General features: G+C 36.9%; 7 protein-coding genes and 3 non-coding genes across 10 annotated transcripts; 3 read left to right on the forward strand and 7 right to left on the reverse strand.

Moving 5' to 3' along the window:
• Positions 1-212: 212 nt before the first annotated feature.
• Positions 213-1,982, reverse strand: SOCG_04607 (uncharacterized protein). The gene has a single exon (XM_013162353.1). It carries the CDS (start codon positions 1,872-1,874, stop codon positions 1,614-1,616), a length of 261 nt encoding a protein of 86 aa, XP_013017807.1. The 5' UTR covers positions 1,875-1,982; the 3' UTR covers positions 213-1,613.
• A 41-nt stretch (positions 1,983-2,023) lies between these two features.
• On the reverse strand, positions 2,024-3,381 carry SOCG_04608 (60S ribosomal protein L2). The gene has a single exon (XM_013162354.1). The coding sequence runs from the start codon at positions 3,298-3,300 to the stop codon at positions 2,209-2,211; it is 1,092 nt and encodes a 363-aa protein (XP_013017808.1). The 5' UTR covers positions 3,301-3,381; the 3' UTR covers positions 2,024-2,208.
• Positions 3,382-3,657: 276 nt separating this feature from the next.
• SOCG_04609 (nucleocytoplasmic transport chaperone Srp40) lies at positions 3,658-5,032 on the reverse strand. The gene has a single exon (XM_013162355.1). The coding sequence runs from the start codon at positions 5,007-5,009 to the stop codon at positions 3,819-3,821; it is 1,191 nt and encodes a 396-aa protein (XP_013017809.1). The 5' UTR covers positions 5,010-5,032; the 3' UTR covers positions 3,658-3,818.
• A 453-nt stretch (positions 5,033-5,485) lies between these two features.
• Positions 5,486-6,993, reverse strand: SOCG_04610 (methylenetetrahydrofolate reductase). Its single transcript, XM_013162356.1, has 3 exons — positions 6,740-6,993; positions 6,506-6,637; positions 5,486-6,454 (listed from the first exon to the last, which is right to left on the reverse strand). The coding sequence occupies exons 1-3, from the start codon at positions 6,777-6,779 to the stop codon at positions 5,664-5,666; spliced, it is 963 nt and encodes a 320-aa protein (XP_013017810.1). The 5' UTR covers positions 6,780-6,993; the 3' UTR covers positions 5,486-5,663.
• Positions 6,929-9,141, reverse strand: SOCG_04611 (uncharacterized protein). The gene is made up of 5 exons (XM_013162357.1): positions 8,084-9,141; positions 7,917-8,043; positions 7,590-7,864; positions 7,365-7,526; positions 6,929-7,312 (listed from the first exon to the last, which is right to left on the reverse strand). Exons 1-5 carry the CDS (start codon positions 8,106-8,108, stop codon positions 7,125-7,127), a joined length of 777 nt encoding a protein of 258 aa, XP_013017811.1. The 5' UTR covers positions 8,109-9,141; the 3' UTR covers positions 6,929-7,124.
• SOCG_16231 lies at positions 8,707-8,778 on the forward strand. Its single transcript has one exon. It is a non-coding gene; the product is annotated as a tRNA-Met (tRNA).
• Positions 9,071-9,149, reverse strand: SOCG_16232. Its single transcript has one exon. It is a non-coding gene; the product is annotated as a tRNA-Leu (tRNA).
• Positions 9,150-9,189: 40 nt separating this feature from the next.
• Positions 9,190-11,923, reverse strand: SOCG_04612 (parasitic phase-specific protein PSP-1). The gene has a single exon (XM_013162358.1). It carries the CDS (start codon positions 11,544-11,546, stop codon positions 10,653-10,655), a length of 894 nt encoding a protein of 297 aa, XP_013017812.1. The 5' UTR covers positions 11,547-11,923; the 3' UTR covers positions 9,190-10,652.
• Positions 10,606-13,730, forward strand: SOCG_04613 (nitrilase). The gene has a single exon (XM_013162359.1). It carries the CDS (start codon positions 12,736-12,738, stop codon positions 13,546-13,548), a length of 813 nt encoding a protein of 270 aa, XP_013017813.1. The 5' UTR covers positions 10,606-12,735; the 3' UTR covers positions 13,549-13,730.
• Positions 13,724-13,796, forward strand: SOCG_16233. Its single transcript has one exon. It is a non-coding gene; the product is annotated as a tRNA-Arg (tRNA).
• The last annotated feature ends 69 nt before the right edge of the window (positions 13,797-13,865 follow it).

Consider the following 13,865-nt stretch of genomic DNA (forward strand, 5'->3'; position numbering starts at 1 on the left):
CACTGAAGTTGTACTAGATTTTCAATTGTCTTTTTGCTACTTCAACAACTCGTAATGTAATTAACCTATAAATGAATATAAGATGCGCCAAGTACTCGATGCATTTTATTAATCTTATACTACTCTATTGAAAGTAAAAAACAATTCGCAACACTAGGACTTAAATCGGTTACTAAATGTTTTACAGTGTACTTCTTCTATAGGTACGATTATGATGATGCTAATGAATTATGATACTATTAAAAGTTCAATTGGTTATATTGCTCTTTAGTAATTTGCATGATATTTATTTGTAAACAAACCGAACGAGTATCGGAATTGTTAGACGGAGTCCGATTTTTGAATGACAATATAAGCAACAGAAATAAGCCATGGTTGATTGCTTAAAATATATATATAGTTCACGAAAACCCAATCCCATCTTTCGTTAATTTCTATTTGCTTCTCTTCTAAGCAATAAAACAACTGAGTGTTTCGCAAAGATTCAGAATTCTGATGAGATAGCTTTCAAGAGATGATAGTCAACAGAACCGTATTTCCTTATATATCCTGTTCAACAAAAAGACTACATACTTGTTTATAGCAACGGGATGTGAGCAGCATCATTTTGCAGCTCTTTATAGAGAGTATACAGAAAATAAATCATTGATTTAAAATTTCGACTGCTGCAGAAGCCTTTGTAGTTCAGACTCTTGATGATGACTATTTGAACAGCTTATATCATATGCATAGCTGTAGCCATTTCTATCTTGTAACATACGACATTCGAATCCATCACTATCAAAGCAATTCTTACGCCTTACAATTAAATAAAGAACTCTCCAACATTGGTGTTTGTATACCTTACAGTATTTTGTTATGTTCTGCCTCAAGAACATCCAAATATCAAATCCTTAATGTGCTTGTCTACCATGAGTACAAAGTAAGATAGTTACAATCAAGAAATCGCATTTGTATTTATCAAGCAAAAATAAAAACAGGCTATTGTATTATCGACATTGCCGTTTTTTTTTTCATTCAAAACATATGTCAATTATTACAACCGTTTTCGGCGTCCCTTAGCAGAAGGCATTATATCTTCTTTCAGTGATTCCCGATTGATTTTCATTTTTACATGTTCAGAGGTAATGCCGCTTCATTCAACAATCCTCATATAAGGTAACACATCATATTTCTAAATTCTTTACTTTTCCATTATTGACGCTTTCGACTGTCACAACCCTAACCTAGAACGTTTGAATAATTATATAATGGAAATTTTTGATTCTAGTTCTTTACAGTCAATCGCTTCATCCTTTGGTGAACAATTTCGTCTAGTCCTTGGCATGACTAGAAGTATGCGTTGAAGCGTAGAAGAAATCAAGACGAAGTGGGCATCCGTTTCGGATTCATCCATGATGATTGGAAATCATTTTGTCTACATCCTCTCAATATAGTGCAGTATAGTCCATCCATCATAGTATACACAATATTAATTCAGTTCAACATAATCCGTCTATAATTTGGTAACGTGCTTAGAATTTATGCATGAAAATAGTAAGCGTTATATATGAGAACATGAAGCCCCTATTTTCGTATCTGAATAGACTCCTCTTCATCTTGCTTTAGCTGTTCTAAAGTCCTTCGTAGCGTTGTTCGAACTTAGATCTGCGGGATTCTTGACCACCAATGGACGACAACGCATGTGAGTCTGGGTTATTCAAAGGCATGTTTGTAATGTCTTTAATTGATACCATGTAAGGACGAGGGAGAGTCGTATTAATCGTGTATGATGCTCCATTTGCCAAGACAACTCGTTGTCTAAACACTTGCGCGGTTTTCGGTCTTGGAGCCAAACCTCTTTTAGAGCTTAACGAAACGATCGATTGCTTCATTTTAAGTAGAAAAAGTTCAGAATCCGTTCGAAAAGACTGGGTATACTACTTATATAGAAGAGTGGAGTTGGAAAGAGACATGTTGCTTGAGATTTATTGTATAGAGAGTTTTAGGGAGTACCTCAGTAGTAAATAAATATATTTCTTTTCTACTCCTGTATCCTATCTTCTTTTTTTTAGAACCGCTGGCTTTCTTTTCTGATGACAATTGCTTCAATTATACTATAATAAAGCTTGGTTGCAATATCAATCAACAATATACAAACTACTCCTACTTTACTTTCCTTGAAATAAGACCCAAACAAAAGACATATTAATATTGTTTACCTATTATTTAGTTCTCATGCAAAACACTCAAGAACTTTTCACCAGCAGACTTGGGGTTCTTGCCGCTGTCAACCTTGACATTGTGCTTGTAGGCCTTGGCGTAGGGGTTAAGACGGAGCATAACGTTCTTGTTCTTGAGAGGGTTCTTCTTTTGAACGTTAGTACGCTTAACGACTGCGGGGCCAGCAGGCTTAACAATGCTTTGAATTTCATCAGAGTTGATGAGACGAGTAACATCAGCGTTAGAGATGACATTTTGAGGGAGGACATAATCCTTTTTGAATTGAGAAACTTCGGTGAAGCTACCGAAAACGCTGTCAAGAAGGTCAAAAGCGGACTTGGTCCAGATGACGAAGCGACCCAAGTGGCCACCAGGAGCAAGTTGAAGCAAGTTCAAACGACGAACGTTGACGAGCTCAACACCGGGGACGTTACGGAAAGCCTTAACAATACCTGCGTCCTCGTTGAAAACAACGAGAGGACCACGACGTTGAACGTAACGACGGTTACGAAGCTTACCCTTACCGGCACGAAGCTTGCGAGAGTTGGTAACCTTGGCGACATCACGGTAGGCCTTGAGCTCCTTCAACAAGGCAACGGCTTCCTTGGTCTTTTGAATAGTTTGGATAGAGTCTTCGACAACCAAAGGAACTTCAGCAATTTCTTCAACACGGTGACCACGGGCCAAAAGGAGAGAAGGAACACCGGAGGCCGCAACAGCGGAAGCGATAGCATAACGCTTCTCGTTTTGGTTGACCTTAACATGCCATTTGCGCCAGGTCTTGGTAGGGGCGAACATACGACCGCTACGGCACATGTTACCAAAAGCAGCTTGACCGGCACGGTGAGTACCACCACCACCGACACGAGGGATACGAGCAAGAGCACGACCGGTACCCCAGGATTCAGCAGAGGTTTGATGACCAGCCTTCTCGGAGACGGCGTAGGGTTGACGCTTGTTCTTAGCAACAGCAGTGTGAACAGAGCGAACCAAGTCGGGACGAATAGGAGCCTTGAAGACAAAAGGCAAGGCGATAGTCTCCGAAGAGACGGCACCGTCCTTGTTGTATACACTAACAGTAGGGCGAGCAGCGGCCATTGTTCAGTTGTTAGATTTGCGGAAAGCTAATACATTTTAGCACTCATTATTGTGGGTCGTGCGAAACAGTCACGTTTTCTAACATCCAGGGTAGGGTATCATATACACTTGTTCGTTTGGATAATACTATATTACAAAATTCGTGTATAGTAATTGAATAAATAAAAGGCATTATTGGTTTGTCAATGGTTAAAAACGATGTTAAACAACGAAAGAGAAAATTCGCTATCAAAAAACTTTTTATATTTTCTATAGAGGATGAGTATATTTCTATGTGCTACTAAGAGACTAGGTCGCAATGCTTAAGATTTTCTTATTTACATGGCCACAAGATAATCGTCAAGGGACCCCATAAAACCTTCACTTTGTAGAAGATATGTTTGATACTTCTGCAACGACGCGTACTCACTCTTGCTTTACCATGTGTTCCCTATAAATAATTTTACATATAGAAACGCATCCCTATCCGTAATAAAACCATCAATACCAAAATCCAAGAAGCGAAAAGAGCAAGCAATCTAAAATTTAATACTTCTCACGTCCAAATTTATTTTACCGCCACGGTAACTACCACGCTTCTTTTTATTCTTTTCTTGACGAAATCCTTTACCACGAGTTACGATTAAGTCCTGATTAGCTTTAGCTCCATAATCATCCTCACCAAAATTAAAAGAATTATTTTTATGAGCTTCAGAAGCAAAAGTCCACTGGGAAGGGTCACCAACTCGACTGAAGGGCTTGTTTTCGGAACGAGCGGATTTTACTGAAGCTGAATCGTTTTGAGAATGTTCGTACTTGCGTTTGTTGCCTTCATTAGATGAGGTAGATGGGCTGGATGACGAAGAAGTTGAGGATGAGGACGAACTTGATGACTGAGGAGTCTCGACCTTAGTGGCAGTGGAGGAACTTTTCTCCGAACCGGATTCGCTGGATGATGAACTCTCATCAGAGTCCTCTGACTCCGAAGAATCTTCAGAAGAAGAATTTGAACTGCTAGAAGAGCTTGATTCAGATCCACTATCCTCATCAGAGTCTGAATCGGATTCATCGCTAGAAGAACTTGAATCGCTTGAAGAAGAAGACTTCTGTGAAGATTCACTTTCACTATCCTCAGATTCAGAGGAGTCAGAAGAACTGCTATCGGAACTTTCATCATCAGAAGAGGAAGAGGAGGAGTCTTCATCAGATTCAGATTCAGAAGACGATGATGAAGAGGAACCAGAAGAACTGCTATCAGAACTTTCACCGTCAGATGAGGAAGAGGAGGAGTCTTCGTCAGACTCGGATTCAGATTCAGAAGACGATGACGAAGAGGAACCAGAAGAACTGCTATCAGAACTTTCATCGTCAGAAGAGGAAGAGGAAGAACTAGATCCACTTGAAGACTCTGAAGATTCTTCTTCACTTGAAGAGGAGGATTCTTCATCAGACGAAGATGTAGAATCTGACTCATCGCTGCTTTCTTCCTTGGTGTTTTTCTTTACGTTTCCAGTATCCTTTTCTTTAGAACTTTCCTTTTTATTTGAAACATAAGGGACAATTTCCTTATAAGACAGCAAATCTACCAAACTTTTCTCAGGTGTTTGTTTTTCATTAGTTTCGATACTACCTTCCTTTACAAAAACCTTTGCCGTCTTTTTAAAACCATTATCTATCAGAAACTGATATACTAAAGGGCAAACCTTGTTCTTCACGTCAATTCCTCCCATCTCGACGATCTATAATGCTTGAGCAGAATTTTGCAAGCAGGATAATTTTTACAAGTGGGTAGTGCAATATAAATTTGAGAACTCTGACATTATTATAATATAATCCTATCGAATAAACAGATGATATCTACAAAAAGTAAATTTCGTAGCGATGGAAGAAAATATAGATTTAAACCAAATTCTCTTATTTACTTTTGTGGTATAATGAAGCCTACGTTCTGTTAAGGTGTCAAAAGTGATATGAATTGTAGTAGTACTTTTGGATTGTCAAAAGCGTTCAGTAAAGTGAGGGAGAGAATATAGCATTCCAGATGTTCTGACTTTTAATCTTACCTAAATATTCATGAGCTTGTGCTTAGTAGGTAACTACTTGCTAAGACAAGCTATTTGAATTAATTAGGCATATTAATTAATACAGTTTAGTTATCTGATGCTTCCAAGATATGCCTATTGTAGTATACAATTTTCCAATTCAGACGAGAGTGCATTTGGTAGAAGTTAATATATATTAATTAAATTATAATGCATTAAGATGTATGTAAGTAATCTTTCAAAATCATGGATATTAAAGAAAAAAGCGATGCTCTTCAACTGATAACCAGCGAAAACTTGGGATTCAAAAATTATAATTGAAAATCAAATAATAACTGTCTTTTAAACATCAATAGGATTGTTTCGTTGGTAGGAAGTTAGGCGAATTAGATTTCGTAAGAGCATGGCAATAGTTACTTTACCAATACTAGGTACGTAAATACCTGCATGTTCTTTGAGAGACGGAGCATCAAAATTTTTGTCACTTGAAAAGCAGATGCAAACAGCACCATCCCGAACCAAGTGAGAAGGGAATTTATATTTGGGAGAAGGAACGCCGCATATAATAACATCCGACATAGGAGCTACATCTTCTATCTTAAGATTTGTTTCGGTGACATCGTGCTTTCGACTACGGATTCCTGCTCCTCGGGTGAAGAGCTGAACATTGTTTATATCAACAGAGTACACCTTTGCACCATCATTTGCGAGTAATGCTGCGAGGGGACGACCAACTATCTCACTACGGTTCACGACAGTAATAGTTTTTCCATAAAGACGATTACCGTAATTGATAATTCGATTGTAAACACCCAAGTACTCCAAAATTTTAACAATAGCCAAAGGGGTGCAAGGCAAAATTGATTTTTTAGTTTTTTCCTCGTCTAGGTGTCTGATGTTATGGTACATGTTCATCACGTATTTATGGCACAAACCTTCCACGTCCTTTTCGGGTGAAACCACTTGTTGTAAATACTGGTCCTGGCGGTTTCCAAACACGGGAAAATAAATCATCATGCCATTAACATTCTTGTCAAGATTTGCTTCAACAATGGCATCTTCCAAATCGTCCTTGGAAACTTCTCTGAGCTCAAAAGCAAAACCGATCTCCTTACAAGTTTTTTCAGTCCACTCTAAGTATTTGTTAGAACAATACATAATCATAACAATCTCTTATTACTTACCAGCATACATGCGAGCGGCGGGATCTGTATTAGCAAGAAACCCGACTAAAGTCGGTACAGGCTCAAATCGCTTAACTAGCTCCTTAAGCTGTTCCACGAATGATTCAGCCACTCTACTAGCATATACTACTTCTAAAAATGAAACGTGTAAGTAAATTGATGTTTAATATTCAAGATGAAAGCGCAATTGCTGTCATTTGAAGAAGCTATCCATCTTTTTACGAACAAACATACTGCAGCTGTTGACGGGTTCTGATCCACTTTGTTGGCTCATTATTAGTAGTTTTCCTGTTTTCTGCCAAAAAGGACCTTCACTAAGAAAAAAGAAGGGTGTTGGTATCGACTAAAAATTTTTTATGGGTTTAGGACGAGTACGAAAACGACGGTCCCATGAGATCTGAAAGATGATGATGATGTTGATAAAGTAAAGAATCCTTCAATACCTTTGAATTTGAAAATAGCTAAACATCTGTAATAATAAACGAAAGTCAAACTTCATATATTTAAGATTGTATGGATAATATCATCAGAACAGCCATGAGACAAAAACTATAAATAATATATCAACTTGTATTTATAAAATCAATGCAATAGTTCGAAAATTTTTGTCGAACTTTGTTTAGGCGAATTGCTTCAAAACCCTTGATTCAACGTCCTCTAATAAAGAATTCTTTCCTATGATTTGTACATTTTCAGATTCGGAACTCATAAGCTTGGCAATATCTTGTCCAGGCTGGATAGTTTGCGATGTAGCAGCTGTTATAGAAAATCCTGCCATTCCCATTTCATTTTCAGCATTGCTAGCCACTAACAAGCAAACGTCAGTCATCTACACACATTTATGTTTCATTCAACTTACTATTATTCTCTCCAAGTAATAACGCATAAACCGATATTAACCCAAAGAGATTCAAAAAGTACCATGATATGGAAGAAACCCACTGAATACTGAGATCTTGCGTTGCCACACCTGACTGGAAAATGGACTTAAATTGATAAGTAAGCGGGAAAGGGAGTTTTACTGTAAGGTTAGAATTGTTATCGTTGTTGAAGGATTCGCATGTACTGCACAATGTAGACATACACAATATGAAACCAGAAAAGAATTCATTAATCCAGGTCATTATAATGGTCTGGGGAACAACCATCAACATGTTTCCTTTCATAGACTCCATCAAATTCTCCAGTGTCTTGTCATCCATCATAGGATTCAAATTTTTGGGAGCATTAGGATCGGCAGGTTTGAGGTATTTACCTGATCGTAAAGCGTCTACTAAAAAGTCCTTTCTATTGTTTATAGATTCGGGTAAAAGGAAGCATGCATTGTTTCGGAAGGAAAACGCTCTTTGCAACAACCGTCTGATGAACGTTAATCACTGCATGAACTAAGATGAATCTACTGTATACATACTGTTCCCGGATTTCTTCTTTTGTTAGTCTTTTAGGAGAAGATTGTAACAAAATAGTCGCATTATGCCTCAGAACTCCGATCAAGATCATAATAAACATAATGGGTAAAAGAACCCAGTTTCGAAGGGCTAAAATAGTTACTATAAAATTAGAATAAAAAATACATACCTGGATCAAGCAGAAGCTGTTGCATTTTTACCTTAATGAGAAATAAATCTGTTTCGTGAAGTGAAGTGAAATGAAAGTAACCAAGGAAGGTATACTATTCCTTAGTAAAAAGTTATTTACGAGAGCACAAGAACTTTTCGACTACATGAATGCTTGAAAAATAAATATATATAAAATTGCTGAAGGAGTCCCTTCAACGATTTAACTCGCATTGACCACTTTGGTCAAAGAGACAAACCAAGCCGAAGCCGAGTCCACATCATGGGAATTATAGAAACTATTCTCATTACTTGTAAGTTCATGTTGTCTGCTAAGTATCGCAGTCATTCCGTCCTATTAGCAAGAACAGTGGTATGGAGTTTTACAAGCACGTAAAGTCCAATGGCTTTTTTTTTTATTTTTGTTTTACTCAGAAAAAAATTCTCAAGTATATTCTGGCACAAGTACTGAAGAAACAAGTCCTTTTTATATACTCATTTCTCATAGATTTGATGTGTTATTTCACTTTCTGTTCTATATTCTCTATATGTTCCTTAAAGTACACGACATTACAAGGAAGTCTTCTGTATGAGTGGTCTCGTCCCCTTCTAGGGTCAGCGGTTCGACTCGTGGGTTGAACAGAGTGCGCGGTAGGAGAGTGGAACTCCGACGGGCTCATAACCCGTAGGTCCCAGGATCGAAACCTGGCCGCGCAAATATTTTTTCTGCTTCTTATTTATATTCCTCTCATTCAGCAATATTTCAACTTTGTCGTTCTCGTGTGTGTGCTGACACATGTACTTTTAATTGCCAAAGAAAAGTAGGGTCGTAAAAGCTTGACTGTATTATAAGACAATTATTTATTACACCGCACACCTTTCGTTCAAAGGTTCTTTGTTCTACTGTATAGCTTTATAAAAGCGATAATTATCAATGTTAAGAATGCTTTCTATGTACTTGTTACAGATTTTAAAAATATTCGAGATGATGTAAAAAGCAAAAAGTTACTGAAAGGGGTGGGACTCGAACCCACGAGCTTTCGCACTAGTGCCTTAAACTAGCTCCATAACCACTCGGACACCCTTCCTGCTGTTGTGTGTACACGTTAAGTCTATATTTTATTTTCTGAGGATTTCAATGAAAACGATTTTAAATAGCAAATGTGATATTACAAATGCATATGATTGTTGCCTTAAAGAAAATAGACTTTTGATTTATTTTTAATACCTTGATATTGTATTTGCAAGTGAATTACTTTGAGAGTTCTTAAACGTTACACTTATGAGACGAATTTGTGAAGGGTTTCCAAACGAGCTTTCATAAACATATATATTTCGTGTCTTGACATTCAATTAAGCATAAGAGTGAAAAGATAGTATCCATACATTTAATATGGATGTTATTTATGTTCAGGTATTTGAAAGTAAGATTGAGACACTCAGACGCTAGAATGCAGCGATCAGAAGCGAACTGGTTTTATTGCTTGACGAGAGATCCTTAACAATATATATATACTCATGCAATAACCATGATTATGAAAGAAATGAATTTGCTTCCTGAATAAAGTACAGAGTCTTAATATCATCCACCACATACCCAGATACTGACATGGGCGAAGCGTGTTTATTGCTGATCTCTCACTTAGTCTAATTTAGTGGTATGTTTGTCTATGTAACACAATAATCATTAGTTGATCCATACAATAATTGATGGTGCTAAGAAACAATCTGCTGAACATTTTCACAGTACAACTAAAGTTGTAAATTATTTACTAATCTAAAGGCCAAAGTGACAATCTCCTTGGACGAGTGGAGTTAGATACCTTTAATGTTCAAATATTTTTTGTTAGATTCATAGATGATTAAAAAATAGACTGAAAAACAAATTGAGGGGGATTCCAATTAAATTTAGGATGCAACGTTGACTAAAAATGTGTGAGTGAAAGTTCAATGAGGTAAGTAGTTCAAATCTAACAATTTGTTTCAACTATAAGTAAAAAGATGTAACCAACTAACATAAAAAGTATGTGCTAGAACTCTTGGTTCTTACAGTCGTTTGTAAGATTAGGGATATTTCCAAACAAATTTTTTTAAAAAAAAAGAAAAACATGTTCTCTTTAAGCTTCTTTTACCGTGTGACACACAAGGCGAAAACTTGGAAATGTCCTTACAAAACACACAAAGAGTGTACTTGAAGATGTCAATTGAAGCAACTAACGTTTCATTAATCACAAGAAAAAAGAAAAAAAAATGGCAAAATGTAAAGGTATCATAGGAAATCTCTGTTGAAACCACCTTGTTCTTTAGACAGGCTTGGCAGGAGACAGATAATATTCAGATAGCAAGGCACATATTCCTTGTGATTAATTTTTTCTCTCCTTCAAACCATTGCTTTATAAAAAGACAGAATAGGATCAAATAATCAAGCCAATATGAAATAGGAAATAAAATTTAAAGCAGCTATTATCGTCTTTCGAAGCATGAAAAAATCAGGTGATTTGGTAATACATGTTATATATAGCAGAAATGCATCAAACAAAGCCTTCTTGGTTGGCTGTAAAGTTATAATAAAGAAAAGAATGAAGAAAACCTTAAATATTAAAATCGGATGAAGATAAACTTTTTTCGTCCCGTTCAGAACTGTCACCTTTGAAGGTCGGGTATGAGGCGCTTTCGTTGAAACCGCCGTTTTTTGTTTGTGTTGCAGGATAGATCGATGGAAGCAAAAAGAAAGATGCTATAATCATCGGAATGAAATCGAAAACACCAAACCATACTTCGTGGGTAATGACACTACCGCTCCAACCTCCAGCAAGTTCAACAACACGGTAAACAGCACGTACGAGAATAGCTAGTGTTGCTAAACATAAGCATAAAAAGCAAACGTCTTTATATCGTGAACGAGGAATGTCTGTAGTGCTGGGACCAGCTCGCACGGGTTTGCCTCTACAAACAGCTGCAGCAAACATTAGCCCTAAAATTGAAAAGACAACAGTGCTAAAAAGTTGAAAGCAAATACCACCAAGCATGATGTTAGCACCCTTGTTTTGCTCAGATGAACCTTCTTTAGCACCACCGGCAATACCACCGCCTGCAGCTTGCAAAACGAGAGCAATTATATCGAAAGTAATGAAAATAATCGCATACAATTTAGGTTTGAGAAGGGAAAATCGAGGTCCGTAAAGCATAACCCAGTGGTACAGTAAAACGTATACTTCGGCGGAATAAAAGACTGGTGAAATAATTAAAGCAATAATCTGACCTAAAAAGTCTGAATAGTTGTTTGGATGGTAATGAGCATTCACCCGGCAAGCCCATCCAGCCAGCTCGCCGGCTGTTCCAATAATTGGAACAACGATCAATGGATGTCTATATACTATCGAAGAAGCCAACAAAAGGGCAAAGGATATACTGAAAAAAACGACAGCAATAATTGCCAACCAACCAGCTGGAATATAACCAAACGCATTATGATATGCCGCCATTTTCAAATTTCGCTAAAGCTCACACACAAGACGGAAGGGTATCGCTGAAATGAATCAGGTATAAAAGAAGTCCTAAAATGAACTAGTCTATTAAAGATTGATTTTCGTATCAATTATAAAATCGAAGCTACAAAAAAAGAAGGAGAGGAGATATCGTTTTTCAAAAGGACGCGATTGTAATTAACCGAACCGAACCGATCAGTTTTTCTGACGAACCGCCTTCCTACTGGAGATTGAAACTATTATTCAAAATATATACCAAATTAATTAGATACCTACACGGACCCAATCCAATACAAAGGAAATTTACCTTTTCTCCTATTCTCAATGTTGTTAAAGAAAGGTGATAAGTGCCAGTTAATAATGTTGGATTTTCCGATACTTTGTGTTCTACGCAGCGGATTTCGTTAAAAGTGATTTATTTATTTCGGTTCATACTTACCGAACTGCACCTCGTTACGTTCATCAGATAAGAATTAATTCGTTACGGTAGTTAGCATTCAAGAGGAAAGTATTCTCGTTCACACTGTTTAAAAGAAAAAAATTCAAAAATAAAAACAAATAAAAAAAGATTTCTTTTATGGTTTACTCGGTTTTGATGGAAAAGAAAAAAGAACATAATGAGGATTCAAAAATTTTTGGTTTAAAATTGACTCGCTGGATTTCAGTAATAAACAAAGCCATCCATTTTCAGTTTGGTTTTGCAAGAGGAAAACAGCTTCGGTTTCTGATTCATACCTTGTTTAACGTCTGTTTTTATGAGTTATCTTTTTTCTTACGAGCTTTGCTACTATATGAATAGGTCAGCGTGGATGATGAGCCTTTTTGATGATGCTTGTAGTTATATTGCTCTTGTCATACGTAAAACCACCATTTAGCAGGCATATACAATTTTTATGGAGGAAAAAACCGACATGCTGTTCTTTTATTTAGTTTCTTGAGAACAAGCTCTTTCTTTTGGCTTACCAATAAATGCGACCTTTTTTTTTTTTTTTTCTTTCTTCAGAATTTGCACTTTGCTATCAGGGCTATAACGTATGCATACTATCAAAGAGGATCAAAAAATGAAAGAAAAGAATCAGACAAAAGACGTACACTAAAATTGTAATTGACATCATCTTAGAACAATACTTTTTCTTTTTTATTCTCACGTCTCATTTTGCTAGGTGTAAGTGCAAGTGCATTCAATATGTCAGTTCGAGTATGTTGTGTTCAGATGGCACCAAAGGTAGGAGATGTGAAAGAGAATACAAAGAGGATGTCTGAGTTTGTGGACGAGATTCTGAGCAAAGAATCCGTTGACATGGTTGTTTTTCCAGAACTAGCTACTTCAGGATATGAATGTGGGGACAAGTTTTATCATCTAGCAGAATGCGTTGAGACTAGTGATTCCGTTCAGTTTATGTGTAAAGTTGCAAAACAATATGGTGTTCATATTGTATTTGGATTCCCGGAACGAAAAACTCAAGAAAGCAAACAACTGTTCAACTCCAGTGTATACATCGACTCGAAAGGACATGTCTGCGGGACTTATCAAAAGATGCACTTATTTGATCAAGAAAGGAAATATTTTTCCCATGGTACAGAATTTCCCATTTTCAATACTCCCTTTGGTAAAATGGGACTCTTAATTTGTTGGGATACTGCATTCCCCGAGGCTGCTCGAATATACTCATTAAAAGGTGCAGACTTTTTAATCGTATCTTCCAACTGGGAGAAACCTTATGAAGATGATTGGGACTTGGCTGTGAGTGCTAGAGCACTGGACAATTGTATACCGATTGCAGCAGCAAACCGTGTAGGCAAAGACGAAACGCTTAGCTTTTTTGGTCATAGTCGAATCGTCGGTCCTACTGGGAAAGTCATCCAAAGCATTGATAAGGATTCTGAGGGATTTATTATTGCCGATCTGGATCAAAATCACTCGAAGCGTCTTCGTCAAGAGTATTATACGTTTTTCCGTGATCGAAAACCCCATTTGTATACGGATCTCATTCATTAGCTTCCCTTGAAGAATTTTTTGTTAACGAATTTATTATAAAAGGATGTAATCTTTCCTTTCTTTTCATTATTATTAATATACACGATTGTACTTTTAAACAATCCCTTGAAGCATGAAAACTCAGCTTTTTAATGTGTAAGTATATTAATGTAATTTTAGTTAGCTTAGTAACTGCGCTCCCGTGGCCTAATGGCTAGGGCATTTGACTTCTAATCAAGGGATTGCGGGTTCGAGTCCCGCCGGGAGCTTTCCCTTTTGTTTTGTTTTTGTTATGTCGAAGTACTAATTAGAAATGTTTAAACAATAGCATAATTGCA

The sequence above is a fragment of the Schizosaccharomyces octosporus genome (assembly GCF_000150505.1).
Source record: "Schizosaccharomyces octosporus yFS286 unplaced genomic scaffold supercont6.1, whole genome shotgun sequence".
In the NCBI taxonomy this organism is placed as follows: Eukaryota; Fungi; Ascomycota; class Schizosaccharomycetes; order Schizosaccharomycetales; family Schizosaccharomycetaceae; genus Schizosaccharomyces; species Schizosaccharomyces octosporus.

Excerpts from the sequence above, each read along its gene's own strand:
- SOCG_04612 (XM_013162358.1), bottom strand. The coding sequence starts at position 11,546 with ATGGCGGCATATCATAATGCGTTTGGTTATATTCCAGCTGGTTGGTTG.
- SOCG_04613 (XM_013162359.1), top strand. The coding sequence starts at position 12,736 with ATGTCAGTTCGAGTATGTTGTGTTCAGATGGCACCAAAGGTAGGAGAT.
- SOCG_04610 (XM_013162356.1), bottom strand. The coding sequence starts at position 6,779 with ATGAGCCAACAAAGTGGATCAGAACCCGTCAACAGCTGCA. Across the intron at positions 6,638-6,739 it reads AGAACCCGTCAACAGCTGCA|AAGTAGTATATGCTAGTAGA; the intron begins GTATGTTTGTTC and ends TTTCATTTTTAG. Across the intron at positions 6,455-6,505 it reads CGCCGCTCGCATGTATGCTG|AGTGGACTGAAAAAACTTGT; the intron begins GTAAGTAATAAG and ends ACAAATACTTAG.
- SOCG_04609 (XM_013162355.1), bottom strand. The coding sequence starts at position 5,009 with ATGGGAGGAATTGACGTGAAGAACAAGGTTTGCCCTTTAGTATATCAG.
- SOCG_04611 (XM_013162357.1), bottom strand. The coding sequence starts at position 8,108 with ATGCAACAGCTTCTGCTTGATCCAG. Across the intron at positions 8,044-8,083 it reads ACAGCTTCTGCTTGATCCAG|CCCTTCGAAACTGGGTTCTT; the intron begins GTATGTATTTTT and ends TAACTATTTTAG. Across the intron at positions 7,527-7,589 it reads CTTTTCTGGTTTCATATTGT|TAAAACTCCCTTTCCCGCTT; the intron begins GTATGTCTACAT and ends CTAACCTTACAG.
- SOCG_04607 (XM_013162353.1), bottom strand. The coding sequence starts at position 1,874 with ATGAAGCAATCGATCGTTTCGTTAAGCTCTAAAAGAGGTTTGGCTCCA.
- SOCG_04608 (XM_013162354.1), bottom strand. The coding sequence starts at position 3,300 with ATGGCCGCTGCTCGCCCTACTGTTAGTGTATACAACAAGGACGGTGCC.